At 41.8% G+C, this 14,063-nt stretch overlaps 1 protein-coding gene across 1 annotated transcript; it reads right to left on the bottom strand.

The window, feature by feature from the left end:
• Window positions 1-2,944: 2,944 nt before the first annotated feature.
• Window positions 2,945-13,454, bottom strand: slc26a1 (solute carrier family 26 member 1). The gene is made up of 8 exons (XM_028601944.1): window positions 13,319-13,454; window positions 7,362-7,828; window positions 6,673-6,870; window positions 5,642-5,888; window positions 5,202-5,433; window positions 4,511-4,694; window positions 4,021-4,308; window positions 2,945-3,891 (listed from the first exon to the last, which is right to left on the bottom strand). The coding sequence occupies exons 1-8, from the start codon at window positions 13,359-13,361 to the stop codon at window positions 3,316-3,318; spliced, it is 2,235 nt and encodes a 744-aa protein (XP_028457745.1). The 5' UTR covers window positions 13,362-13,454; the 3' UTR covers window positions 2,945-3,315.
• Between the last annotated feature and the right edge of the window lie 609 nt (window positions 13,455-14,063).

Here is a 14,063-nt window from a genome sequence, read left to right on the forward strand (position 1 = left end):
ACTATAAAGGAAAGGGAAAAAGCCCAGAAGCATAATATGAGCACTTCAAAATAATGCGTGGAAAAAAGTTTGATTACAAGTGCATTAAAATACAAAATGATAATCTTCTAAATTTACAAATATGAATGTCTACATTTTATCACTGATGAAGTAGTAAAAGTAAAAATAAATCCTTTTTGAATTATTACATACATAGGCTACTTCCTAGACATTGTTATTGTTTTAATTCAAGTTTTGCACTTGGCAGCAACGGGATGAAAGACATAACTATAAACAGTGATTTAATAAGAGAGACAAAATCTGGTCTTAGTTTGCAAGTCACAAAACATTTGATTTAACAAACCGGTGGCAGTGACAAATAAGTGGCATCCCCTGCTGCCATCAGTTTTAATATAAATTTCAGAAGCACCAAATGATGACTTGCTTTCATCGAGCAATTTTTTTCTACCAAGAACATATCTAGAACAGATATAGCTGTCATTGTTAGGTGACCAGGAAACAGGGCAGGTATCTTGTAATGAGGCCAGGTTTAGGAGGCAAGGCTCTCTCTGTGTAAGACTAAGTCTGAGAAAGCACTCTGTCCTTGTGAGTCACGAGACGCTTCTCTTCCTGCCATGCACAAGTGCTTCTTCTTCAAGCCTGGAAGCATTTAACTGGCCTTTTAGAAATTATTTTGAGGTTGCATGTATGTAATAGCTGGCACCACAGGAAATACCGCTGATAGTGGCTGAATCCCCATGTCTGAACTCTGGAATCCTGGATAAGAGCCATTATGGACTTTGGCCAAAGGCTTCAAGTGACACAAAAAGTTAAAACTGTTTTTATTGTAATGAGCATTGCTTATGACAGCGACACAGGTAATAATCAGCAACTTTATAGGAACAAACCTGTTAGTTATTCTAGTTATTCTTTGACTATGTCGGGCCTTGTATCTGTCCTGTTGTTACCATTATCGGCTGGCAGCAGGTCATTTTGTGATACTTTGTCTTTTCGTCCTCTGTATTGACACAAAAGCCTGGACGGCAGGAGGTCTGGCTGAACCACACTCGTTTTTTTGTAAGGCCGTCACTGAGGAAGGTAATGAAGGAGCATCTTTTACTAACTAAACTTGCAAAACATTCTGTCTCCCTTATTGTTGCTAGAACAACTGAAAGTAGTTTTATGATGTAATGGAATTATATCATATACAGTGGGGGAAATAAGTATTTGACCCCTTGCTGATTTTGCAGGTTTGCCCACTTACAAAGAATGCAAAAATCTACAATTGTAATCATATGTACATTCTAACAGTGAAAGACAGAATCCCAAAGAAAATTCAAGAAAATCACATCATATGAATTTATTAAAATTGATAACCATCTGATGAGGAAAAACAAGTATTTGACCCCCTGGACAAACAGCAAGTATTCTGGCTCCTACAAGCCAGTTAGTCTTTCTTTAAGACACAGCCCCAATCCAAACCAATTATCTACTTCAAATACACCTGCCTCACCTCGTTACCTGTATAAAAGACACCTGTCAACACCCAAACAACCAGCATCCAACATCACCACCATGGGCAAGACCAAAGAGCTTTCTACGGACATCAGGGACAAGATTGTTGATCTGCACTAGGCTGGGATGGGCTACAAGAGAATCGGAAAGCAACTTGGAGAGAACAGATCAACTGTCGGTGCAGTTATCAGGAAATGGAAGAAGCACCACGCCACCGCCAACCTCCCTCGGTCTGGGCCTCCACACAAGATCTTGCCTCGTGGGGTGTCCCTGATCATGCAAACGGTGAGGAATCATCCCAAAACCACAAGGGGGGAACTGATGAATCAACTGAAGGCAGCTGGGACCACAGTTACAAAAGAAACGGTTGGTAACACACTACGCTGTCATGGATTGAAATCCTGCAGCGCACGCAAGGTCCCCCTGCTCAAGAAGAAACATGTACAGGCCCGCATGAAGTTCGCCATTCACCACCTGGACGACTCAGAAGAGGCCTGGAAGAAGGTGATGTGGTCAGATGAGACCAAAATAGAACTTTTTGGCCTCAACTCAACTCGTCGTGTTTGGAGGGCAAAGAACACAGAGTACAACCCAAAGAACACCATCCCCACCGTCAAGCATGGTGGTGGCAACATCATGCTTTGGGGTGCTTTTCAGCCAAGGGGACGGGACAACTCCATCGTATTGAGGGGAGGATGGACGGGGCCATGTATCGTGGAATTCTGGACCGACATCTCCTTCCCTCAGTGAGAGAGCTGAAGATGGGTCGAGGATGGGTGTTTCAGCACGACAACGACCCTAAGCACACCGCCAAAGCAACAAAAGAGTGGCTGAAGAAGAAGCACATCAAGGTTCTGGAGTGGCCTAGCCAGTCTCCAGACCTGAATCCGATTGAAAATCTTTGGAGGGAGCTTAAAATTTGAGTTGCCAGGCGACAACCTCGGAACCTGAATGATTTGGAGGCAGTCTGCAGGGAGGAGTGGGCCAACATTCCTGCCGAAATGGGCACAAACCTTGTCACCAACTATAAAAACCGTTTGACATCTGTGCTGGCCAATAATGGCTTTTCTACAAAATATTAACATGCTGTTTGTCCAGGGGGTCAAATACTTGTTTTTCCTCATCAGATGGTTATCAATTTTAATAAATTCATATGATGTGATTTTCTGGAATTTTCTTTGGGATTCTGTCTTTCACTGTTAGAATGTACATATGATTAAAATTGTAGATTTTTGCATTCTTTGTAAGTGGGCAAACCTGCAAAATCAGCAAGGGGTCAAATACTTATTTCCCCCACTGTAATTAGATTAGATTAGATATAATTAGAGCAATCAGGGGCGTCGGACTGGGGGGAAAAAGGGGACCCAGGGCCCTCATGTGAGGAGGGTCCAAAAAGATGCTAGAATGAATAGCTGTGGATGCGGGGAGGAGCCCATAGAAAATGCCTTTCTACAGGGCCCAGAATTTTGTGCTACGCCCCTGAGAGCAATCGCTAATGTGACACAATTTTTTTGGGGCATCAGTTTAACAAAATAATTGCACCTTTCTAGTGCACAGATGGCCTATTTAATGAAATGGCCCTTTTCCAGCAATAAAATTGCATACAAAAAAAAAAGCTTATTTGGCAGATCATGTGGTCTGGTTCTTTAAAGGTGCAAAGCATTAAAAATGTACATGGTGGAATACTCTTCATTATCGAACATTCTTGGTACTGCCTTTTCTTGGACAAAGCTTCCCAAAAGGCTACCTCAAAGTTACCTAATGCATTATTGTTATAGGTGGCAAGCTAGCATACCTAACTTCCCTCTCCTTCTAGCTGCTCTATACCACAGAGTCTTCTGACTTGCTTTCTGCAGATGTACTGTTTGCATGAAGAACTGCAGCGTGAACTGTATGAAACAGCAGGCTGCTCATGTCTTTGTCATTTTCCCCAAAGAATTGTCCCTTCTGCAGGGTATCGATGACTGAGGTGTTACAGTTGGCAAAGAGCGTGCTCACCCCTATCTCTTTATATTCTTTGACCAGCCCTTTAAATGTGGCCATGCCTGTCGAGTCTATGAAGGGGATGGCAGAGCAGTCCAAGACCATCGTGTGGAAATCCAGTTCTCTTTGAATGAGTCCAATGACGACCTCTCCGTTGTTTTTATCCCCGTTTGCCTTGGCCTGCTTCGAGGACATCTCTTTGGCCTTCTTCTCTGCCTTTCTTCTCTTAGTCAGCTCCAAGAAAGGTTCAACCCCGACAGCTTTGTAGAGGGATCTGAGGAATGAGTCCTTATTCGCATAGTACAGGGGAGCCTGGAAGCGGAAGACATGAACCCGAGGTGGTGGCATGAGGTTCTTGTACTCGTCCATGTCTTCGTAAAGATTGGTGTCATTGGCTCGGCCCAGGAGAGAGACCTGACGTCAGACATTAGATTGGATGAGATTATGAGATCACTAAAGGTTATTTTTTTTCTTTTCACTTGCTAGAATAATTGCCATTTGCGCAGCTTTCAAAAGCCATTCGACATCAAGTCCGTTACTCACCTTGGGGTTCTGGGTCTTGAAGATGATGCAGATCATGGAAAAAACTATTCCGACCAGGAGGCCCAGCTCCACACTGATCAGAGCCGTGGCTGACATGGTGACCAGCCAAACTATGCCGTCGTTCCGGCTGGCACGCCACTTAGCCGGGATATCCTTAAACTTCCTCAGCGCCCCCCGAAGGCTTACAATGATGATACAGGCAAGAACACACTTCTGGAGAGCGTAGAAGAAAGGCGCGAAGTAGAGGACGACGAGAAGGACGACCAGGGCGCTGATCAGACTGGAGACCTGGCAGAGGAGCAGAGAAGTGGAGAAATAAATGGAGACAGAGGAACAACAAGGGATTTTATAGTGAGCATCTTCGACAGAATTAACATGAACAGATACAATACAGTTAGTTTTGCTACTCTTTTTTTTGCTGGGGGTTCTACAAATGGATTACTATGGACAGACTCCAATGTCAAACCCTTTTCAAAAGTGTGAAATTAACCTGTGTCTGGCAGCCTGTTGAGTCCTTCACCATGGTTTTTGCCAATGCTGCACTGGTGGTGAAACAGCGGAAGAAGGAGGGGATGATGTTACAAAAGCTGATGGCCAGCATCTCCTGGTTGGGGCGAACCGTGTAGCCGTTTTTCTTCGCAAACATCTCGGACAGCGACACCGTGAAGGCAAAACTACAAGATAAAATGAAAGTTTGTTTACCAGTTAAGGCTGTGAATTAATCTTTGCCCTCAAAAGCATGTGAAGACCCTTTTAGACCTGATGATGATTTAGGCCTGTAAAGATGCATTTAGTGTGTCCAACAAAAAGTGTAAATACAATATCATTTTTTTCTTCCATACACAGTTCATACTAAGGGAAAAATGTATTTTTGCATCCCTAAAATCACATTAATTAGGACTTAATTGTTGTCTTGTAAGGACATCTCTTTAATCGGTTTCAAGACATATATTGACAAGTGGTTACATCATTTAAATGAGTCACTATTTCTCAGAGTGCAAACGATATAGAGGAGGAAATGTACATAGTTGTTGTTCTGGAGAAAAGGTGCAATTAAACAGTGAGGGTGTGTATCCCTGCCAGACGATAATTCAGCTGCTACACTATATTGCATCTTTAAAAACCTAGATAAGAGCCACATGTTGAAGCCAAGCAAACATGAGAAATGTGTTGTATATTACCTAATGACAGCCAGAGGAATGGCATCCAGTGCCAACCGTGGCATCAGACTAAAGCTGGGCACCTGAGGAGCAATGAACCCTGTGGGGATGTGACCGGAAACACTGGAGCCATAATTGCTGTTCAGTTCCCCAAAATGGCTGGCCAGCGTAGCTCCTGCCACTACTATCAGCTCAGTCGGCAGAGGGATCTTTAGGCGCTCCTTGTAGCGCTCCTGGATCTCTTTCCCTGCCACTATAATAAAATAATTCATAGTGTTATTCTACTGTATATGAAAGAAAATGATGTTTTTTTTTTCTTTTTGAAAATGCATGCACAGTACTTGGATTTCTTCATCCCATGTCATTATGGTAAGTGTAGTATATCATTAATTAGAAGCAGAAAGTAGTTTATAATAGTGACTGCGAATCAAATGGGGAATATGTACGATAGACGTCTTTACCTAATACAGAGATAGAGATGGCGCTCGTGATGAGGTCACACAGGTTGGTCTTATGAATGTTGGCAAAGATGTTGATCCAGGTGACGACAACTGTGCCATAGCCCTGATGACGGGGGATCTTTAGACCCAACAGGTATTTAGCCTGCACGGTGAGGATGGTAAAAGAGGCTCCTGTGGCAAAACCATCGAGCATAGGGGACGAAAGGTATACGGAGACGAAGCCTAGTCGAAACACGGCCATTATGAGCTGGTCGAGGGGATCGGGAGGTAGAGCAGATGAGAGAGAGAGAGAGAGAGAGAGAGAGAGAGAGAGAGAGAGAGAGAGAGATGGATGGATGGGAATGAAAATGTCAGTCACTTATCAAATGAAATATCTCAGCATGTACATGATGCAGTATATTGACAAAAGAAATTGTACAAACATTCATGGTTACCAGATGATATAACCTAATGACTTTGGTGATTCCCTAACTTTTCCTCTCGTGCCATAATAAGGTGCACATTTTTGTTCAGAGTGAAATTTCTCAACCACTATTGGACAGATTGCCATACAATTTGGACATTTGTGTCCCCACAGGAAGAAAATTGTAATAACTGGTGACCCCCTGATTTTCTTTTAACTAGCACCATCATGAGGTCAAAACTTCACTTTGTCAAATACTTTGGTTTGTAACCAAATTCCTGCAATAAATAATGTCACATGCCAAAGACTGTACTTTTTGTTAAGCGCTTGTTAGAACATGTCAGCATGCTTACATGCTAAACTAAGATGCTGATCATGGTAAGCATTATACCTAAACATGAGCATGTTAGCGTTGTTACTGTGAACATGGCAGCATTTACCTCAAAGCAATGCTGTACCATATAGCCTTTACACTAGAGCCCATTGTTGTTCTAGGGCAAATGAGTTGTAAGTATTTCACCAAGAAACTATAAATGGATACTAACAAAACAAGCCCCGAAAAAACCCCTCCATCTGTTCCATAGTGCTATGCCTACTAGTGGTCAAAAAAAGCACCTTTATCCTTTACCTGATAGACGCCAGCCAGGAATGTAAGGGCAGCAGCGATGGTGATGGAGTAACACTCCTTCCCACACTGCAGACCCATTAGCTCCACACTGTGAAGTTTACCAGCCGTAAGGTTAATGCCCAGTGTGGCATTGAACGCATCAGGGCCAGAGTCCTCATTGAGGTCAAAACCTGCCAGGAACATCTCCTTATCCACCACCTGCAGGCAAGTAGAAATCGTCATTTATCAAGTAAAGAACTACAACTGTAAAGAAAAGAGTAGGAAAAAATTGAAATGCAGCAAGATCAACATTTCATTACAGTTATCTATCACAAAGGCTGATATTTAAAAGTAATTGTTACTAAGCAATATTATTTATTACCAATTTCAATCTGTAAATATTGAGGCTTTTTATAGGATAGGAAAGTTGAAGACAGGAAAGGTGAGAGAGAGGGGGACGAAATGCAGTCTCAACCAGGTGAGCTGCCCGGGACCCAACAGTGGGTTATTTTATTAAAATGATATTTGAATATTGAAATTCAAAATTTTCCTTCCAATGCATATTAAACCATTTATAGTTATCTTTTTTTTATATAATCTTCATCCTTTTGATTTAAATTTAAAAAATAAACTCAATAAGATATTTCGATCAAAATGTCATTAAAGACCCCAAACTGTATGCTCATTGCTTGCCACTTGTGATCCATTACCTGTCCAACCATGAGGCTCATGAGGCTGAAGATCCCCACAGAGACATGTCTAGACGTCCCCATGAGGAAGTAGATGATGTTGGCGTAAAATGAGGTGTATAAACCATAGATGGGCTCCACTCCGGCCAGCAGGCAGTAGGCGATGGCCTGCGGTACCAAGATGATACCAACGATTACCCCGGACATCAGATCGCCCCAGACATATTCTCGGAGCTTGTATTTAGGCAGCCAGCGCACAACGGGGAAGAACCCGGTCAGGGTGGATCGGACTCTGGGCCCGGAGCAGGTCACACCCTGCTTCAGCTTGGATTTGAGGACTGATACCGTGGGCTGTCGCTGCCGAGCCCGGCGTTCCAGGAGAAGTGGTGTAACTTTAGTGACCTCCTCCATGGTCCCAGGTAGGAAGAGGATGCAACAAGGTGAGAGGAAGAGGGACGGGGAGGTGGATATTGTTGTCAGCTGTGCTCCTAGGAGATCGTCATCAAGGAAAATTGAGTAAAGGGGAGAGGTGAGGGAGATATAGGGGACAGACAGGAAAATGGAATCAATGAATACCAGTGGAGATGGCTTCAGTTTATAGATAAGATACTGACCTTCCGGTTAGGTCACTTCGTAGTATGTTTGCTGTGGTATATTTGAATTCTGGGGCATTTACACATTTACTTTGTAGAAACAGTTCTATTTGTAGTTTTTTGGGGGTTTGTACATCATCCTTTAAACTGACTGTTAAGTCAGGAATTACTTTCTTATTTACAAAAACAACCCAATGTACAAATCAATGTAGCCTAAAGTTCACCCAAGACAATTGTTCTGTTAAACTTCAATGAATACTTGTGTAACAGTACAGACTGTTTAACAGTTGGCCCGGTGTTAATGAGCTCCTTTTCCCAGAATGATTAGTTAGGTTAGTCAGTGCTAAGATGTGCTGTTGTGAGCCAGTCATTGGAAAAAGTGCACCATCATCATCTACGCTGTAATGATACAATATTTTTTATAAACATGTATTGTTGGGTAAACATGTATTGTTGGGGTATTTAGTCCACATCCATGCCAGTCCTTCACCTGAACTGCTTCTGTTTTGGCAATATTTTGTATTTACTATACTGATACCGGTGCAGCACTCCTTGTTGGTTATTTATACCTTTGTGCTATTGTGTCGTGGTCTGACATCTGGGTTGATAGCCTGGAAACCTGATGAATATTCCTCACCTAACATGTTTTCGGACACACATTTTTGTGTTGTTTAGCTGTTATTTGAGAAAGGTTGTGTTGCAGGAGGCCTTTACTCAGCTGTTTTCAGCAGCAGCTGCGTCTCAGCAGAGACTACCCCGTCACAGAAATCATAAAACACTCTAAATGATGTGTTATCGTCTTCTGCCATCACAACACTGGTATGTGTTGTGATTTAGACTTCCTGTGGCAGCGCTGGCCACTGTCACGGACTAATATGACAGGGCAATAAAGAATATAGGAATCACTTTTTTGTTCATGTGTAGGCTACTACTTCCATCAGATTTGTTGATTTGCAGTTGTTTCTTATGAGATTTAAGTTTCATCATGCGTTTTCTCTTCTTTGTTGACTTTTTTTTCTTGGCAGTTTTACTTTGCGGGCCAATAATTGTTCACTTTGCATAGAAATTACCCTTTAAACAAACTAATACAGAGTCCAGTCTGTATTCATCTGGGTCTCACAAATCCAACCTGCCTTTTTCAGATAAAAGACACAGGAGATAAATAATGAGCCTGTGTAGCTTTGGGGTACAACACATAAAGTAGACGAACGTCTTCCAAAAAGTGGTCAAGAACACAAGAACTACCTCGCATTTGTGTTTAACACTCCGGCCAACAAAATGTCCACTTTAACAAGGATTTCTTTCAAGTATAGAAACACAGGCACCTGATTAACTGCTGAACATGACAGGACTCACACTGAGGACCAATAGGAACCAAAAAATAAAATTTACTTCAGCATCAACCCTGAATAGCGCTTTGATTAAAGCTGGTTCTGTAAACCGTATCAATGTTCCCTGTCTTTAATCATTTAATATAAAAGCACCCCACCACTGCTTAGAAATGACCTGAAAGCTTCGTTATTTTGCCTTGCATGTATAGTTAAAATCTTTTCTATCCAGCCATGTTACAAGTCTAAAGAGGCGAAAAATAACTGCATACTGACCTCAAGGCTGAAAGAACACAGATGACTCCTCAAAATGTGATCATTTTTATCCACCAATTTATATCATCCTATAAAATCTTCAATATAAACTTTTTTTAATCTACTGCAGCAGACAACAATAGACATATAATGAATTAACATTTATGTTGGCCAAAAGTACAAAGATGTCCTAATTTTATGACACATATGACTTTTAAAAACCCTTAGGGTCAGTCCACATGCTGAGTCTTCAAAAACACTGCTAAGCCAAAGCCAGGACAATTGTCCCTTTGTGCCTTTCAATTGTAAAACACAACAATAAAGATACAGTATGATGCAAGCTGGTAGTTCCAACAATAGGCGTAATTTACAGGGGGGACAGGGGGGGTTGCAACCAAAAAAAAACTATTTTAATTTCCCGTACCTAAATAAAGACATTTGCACTATAACTTGATGTAGAAAAGGCACAAATTGTTGCAGAAAAATTCACCAGAATGCAGAAAATTGTTTTTTTGTGGAGATCTCTACCAAACTAGATCTATTCAAACACAAACACACTATACCGTGGCCTTTGGGGGAAGCCCACTTTTTTTTTTTTGCGTGCGCTTCCGACTTACAATGACTTAAAAAGATACATAACAGCGACAAGTGTATGCACCATACAGGATTTACCCTATTATACTTTATCAACAGGAATAGATAGATCAAACAGCAAACAGCTACCCACAAATAGTCTATAAACAAAGCATCAGTCTGTCTTTGAAATTTCACATTGAACAACGGTTAAAGTTACTCAGGCTACCGAAGAATAGGCCTACCATTCCTCCGTTCAATTAAGCCTAAGCGACGCACCCCAAGCTTCCATCCTTTCCGTTTAGCCAACATCGTTTTAGCATTTGAACAAAGTGCTGTGTGTCCAAAGTGTGTGCAGACTGTAGTTACAGTGTTGCCTGAGGCCTTTTGGAGGAGCAACACTTATAGGTTTTAGTTTGTGATCTCCTGGCATGGGAAACAACCTCTAACATGTTCCGTTTGAGCTTCAACTTTACTCTGCAAACAAAAGTGTATTTGGGGGTTGCACCTGGAATTTCCTCCAGTCTGAAAATAAACAACAAGAACTTTGCTATTAAAATGTAAAAAGGTGAATTGAAAAACATGCAGCTGTTACTTGCATCTATTCTGAATAAAACCAAAGGATGCAGCCAATGGCCAAGTGTGACTTTGCTCAAGACGCAAAGGCGTTACACTGTCAGCTATTCCATCAATCAATAGATAATCTCTCTCAAGGGTTAAAGACGACAACAAGGGTTAATAAACAGCCATGTATATTGGCTCTTCCAGTCTCTCCACTGCTGGCTGTTCCAATTTAACGGGAGAGAGGAGCAAGAGGGGTTAGGATCGTGGCCGGCCTCTGATGAGCTGTTACCACCACCATCAGCAGGAGGTGTGCTATAGGTGAATTAGTCGTGCTATTAATGTGATCGCTACACAATTTCTTAGTAAAACCAAAATCAATTAAACTGCCTTGTTTTCTTTTTGCCATGGCTATATGATGCTAACTGCAGACTGGCCTCCAACGTTTATTTTTCTACAAATCTTTCAGTTAACATGTACTAAACATGAGTTGAAGTGCCGCCACGCCTTGATGCTCACGACAACAATAGCATGTATAATTATCTTTATTGAAATGAATTAAGTTTAAATCGCCATCATGCATGAATGAATGAATGATATTTTTGCAATTTTAAACATAATAAGCCACGATAATCACATTACACAAAACTGAAATTGCACGTCAAAATTACACATTGTCAATATTTTTAGAGCCCCCCCAACATTTCACAAATCCCGTCTTCAGGGGAGCCCATGTCTTATTAAGGGACGTAATTCGCACCCTGATCTCAACTGATCTCAAGTGCTTGCCTTTAATAAACTAGATATTAGACGTCTTGTGTTGAAAATGACTCAAAAAATACTCAACTTGCACTTTTTAAGGCGAGAGAAGGAACCAACCAACACCTTGCCCATTAAGTAATGCTCTCCAAAATGCAGAGACCAATATACAACATACCCTATAATTCTTAACTGTCCAATACAATTTTCAATTTACACAATGCAATTTAAGATTGTAGATACGCTCAAAATAGAAGGCTATGAAAGGATGTTAATGGAACTGCAGGATATTATCTGAATTACCTATTAAAAAGCATGTATCCTGTATGTGCCGTACACATCTTCATCATCATCAAATCTGTGCTCACAAGCAACGCATAACAACATCATCTCTCCTCCTCCATCATGTTATAACTGCAGATGCTTTTCAGGTGGAATAAAACCCAACTTTGAAAGCATCAGCGGTCATTTATCAGACATCTAAATCCAAATGAGAAGAACACACAGTCCCAATCAATATGTGACGACACACTCACCTGCAGAGTCACTGGCACAGGGACAAACAGGACCTCAGGTCTCGAATGCTCTGTATGCTCTGTGTTGACTGCCTTAACTTCCTCTCATTCTATCTCTCTCTCTCTGATGTCATCTGAGCAGCCAGACAGTAGTATTTGTGAGTGTGATCACTGCTGGATACATAGTGAGATAAGAGTAGCCCTTTGCTCACCCTCACTCAGTCACTTCCCTATTGGCTTGGTTGGCAGGAGTGGGTGGGGCTTGTCAACATTTGCACCAACTTAAAAGCAATTATGTGCTTTCTCTTCTGCACAGGTCCCGGCTCCGCCAGTCGACATCCTTATGTCGGAACACAGACAACGCTTTTTAATTAACGGTAGTCATCGCACGTTTCTAATGTATGATTCATGTAAGAGTAACAACTGACACTTATAAACACAAACACAAGCAGCCTATATGCAAACGGGAATGATGTATGTGGGTATTTGCATATAGAGCAGGGAAGTGAGATCCAATCACAAGTGGTCAATTAAGACACATTTGGAGAAACATTATGCTGCCAGGTAAAAACAAATGTACTTATAACTGTCCACTTGTGATTGGATCACTTAGGACAGATGCTAAAACCAAGTCAAAACAGGCCCTTTAACATTGAATATTTAAGCTGAACTGAGCCAATCAGTAGGTTTTTGCAGTAGAGCTTCCCTTACTGGTGACTGAGAGAGCCTCTGTCAGCTCGGCAGTGATTACAGCCTAGTTAAAAGCTTACTGAAACACTAGGAATGGGAGGTACATTGTTTATCATTTAGGGGATGTAACCTGGGAATGCAGTGGTTGTCACTAATAAGAAAAAACACTGAGTTTCTGATTTTCTCTATAACAAGGGCTAAAATTCACAGTTTGAGACTAAATGAATCTGTGTGTGTGCGCAAGTGTGTGGGTGTGTTCCTGTGTGCATTATATGCTGGACTGAATGGCATCATTGTCAGTGTGGAGACATGGCAGTTCACTTCATCTAATATCAGTCAGTCACTGTTAAGAAATTGAAAAGTTAAAAATAAAATTGAATTGAAGATTGGAGTCACAATTATTACAGAAATATTAATGGAGAGGGGGCTGCTTTTTGGTGTGTGTGTGTGTGTGTGTTTGTGTTTGTGTTTGTGTGTGTGTGTGTCTGTGTGTGCGCGCATATCCCTTGCCACGGACAAAAAGCAGACCCCTCACCCTTCAACCTGAGAGGATTACTGCACTGCCCCACTAACTCCACCGGCAGCATCATCTGTCTGCACGTCTGCTCCACTGTCTACAAGCTTCATCACCCGTCCAGCATGATTTTTGGACACATTTTGTTTGTTTTTCTGGTAAGGGACAAGTCAAACGTGTGAGGACTCACCCAGACTGGACGAGAGGAGCAAACAGGAGGCAACACCAGCCATACCTCCCTGGCTGGTGCTGCTGCATCCACCATCAGCCTGTTTTTGTCTATACAGCCGTCCACACTGCTGCTCAGTGACTGCTTCTGGCTTCTTCCTGCTTCCTTCTGCAAAGCATGATGGGAGCAGCAACCCCCCTCCCCCCCCGAATGAAGCCCAGCAGAGGGGGAGGGGAGAGAGGAGATGGAAGGAGTGAGGGAGGGAGGGAGGGAGGAAGGGATTGTTGCCAGTGGATGATGGTTACCACGGTGACTAAAGTCAAGCCATTTTAAACAATGATAATGGTTATTACTACTACTCATTTATATGCTGCATGTTAATCTTCATTTTATCGCTGCTAAATTAAGTCACTGATTGATGCTGCTTTCCAGGCTCATCATAAATAAGGGATTTGGGCAGACACAATGAGTTTAGTACTGCCAATTTTTTTTTAAAGTAGAAAAAACATGCAAGGGCAAGGAATGCTTAATGCTAAATGCATCTTGATCATAATAACAAAGTTTAAAGATGATTAATTGATCGTCTCACAGTTTGACCCTCAGCTTCCTGGTGAGTTTTATGGTGGATGCCCGAGGAGGCACAAAATTGACAGCATAAGCCCAGGATTATCAAACTTCACTATCTCACATTTCTTTTAAAGGGTATGTCTTGTGACATTTAGCGTTTTTATATTTCATTTCATACAGATTATTTAGCTCCCTTCCA

This window comes from Perca flavescens, chromosome 16, assembly GCF_004354835.1.
Source record: "Perca flavescens isolate YP-PL-M2 chromosome 16, PFLA_1.0, whole genome shotgun sequence".
NCBI lineage: Eukaryota > Metazoa > Chordata > Actinopteri > Perciformes > Percidae > Perca > Perca flavescens.

Bases quoted from the DNA above. Each gene is read 5' to 3' on its own strand.
- slc26a1 (XM_028601944.1), bottom strand. From the start codon at position 13,361: ATGGCTGGTGTTGCCTCCTGTTTGCTCCTCTCGTCCAGTCTGG. The intron at 5,889-6,672 runs GTAAAGGATAAA...CCCCTCGACCAG, and splicing joins TCCTGGCTGGCGTCTATCAG to CTCATAATGGCCGTGTTTCG. The intron at 4,695-5,201 runs GTAATATACAAC...TTTATCTTGTAG, and splicing joins ATTCCTCTGGCTGTCATTAG to TTTTGCCTTCACGGTGTCGC.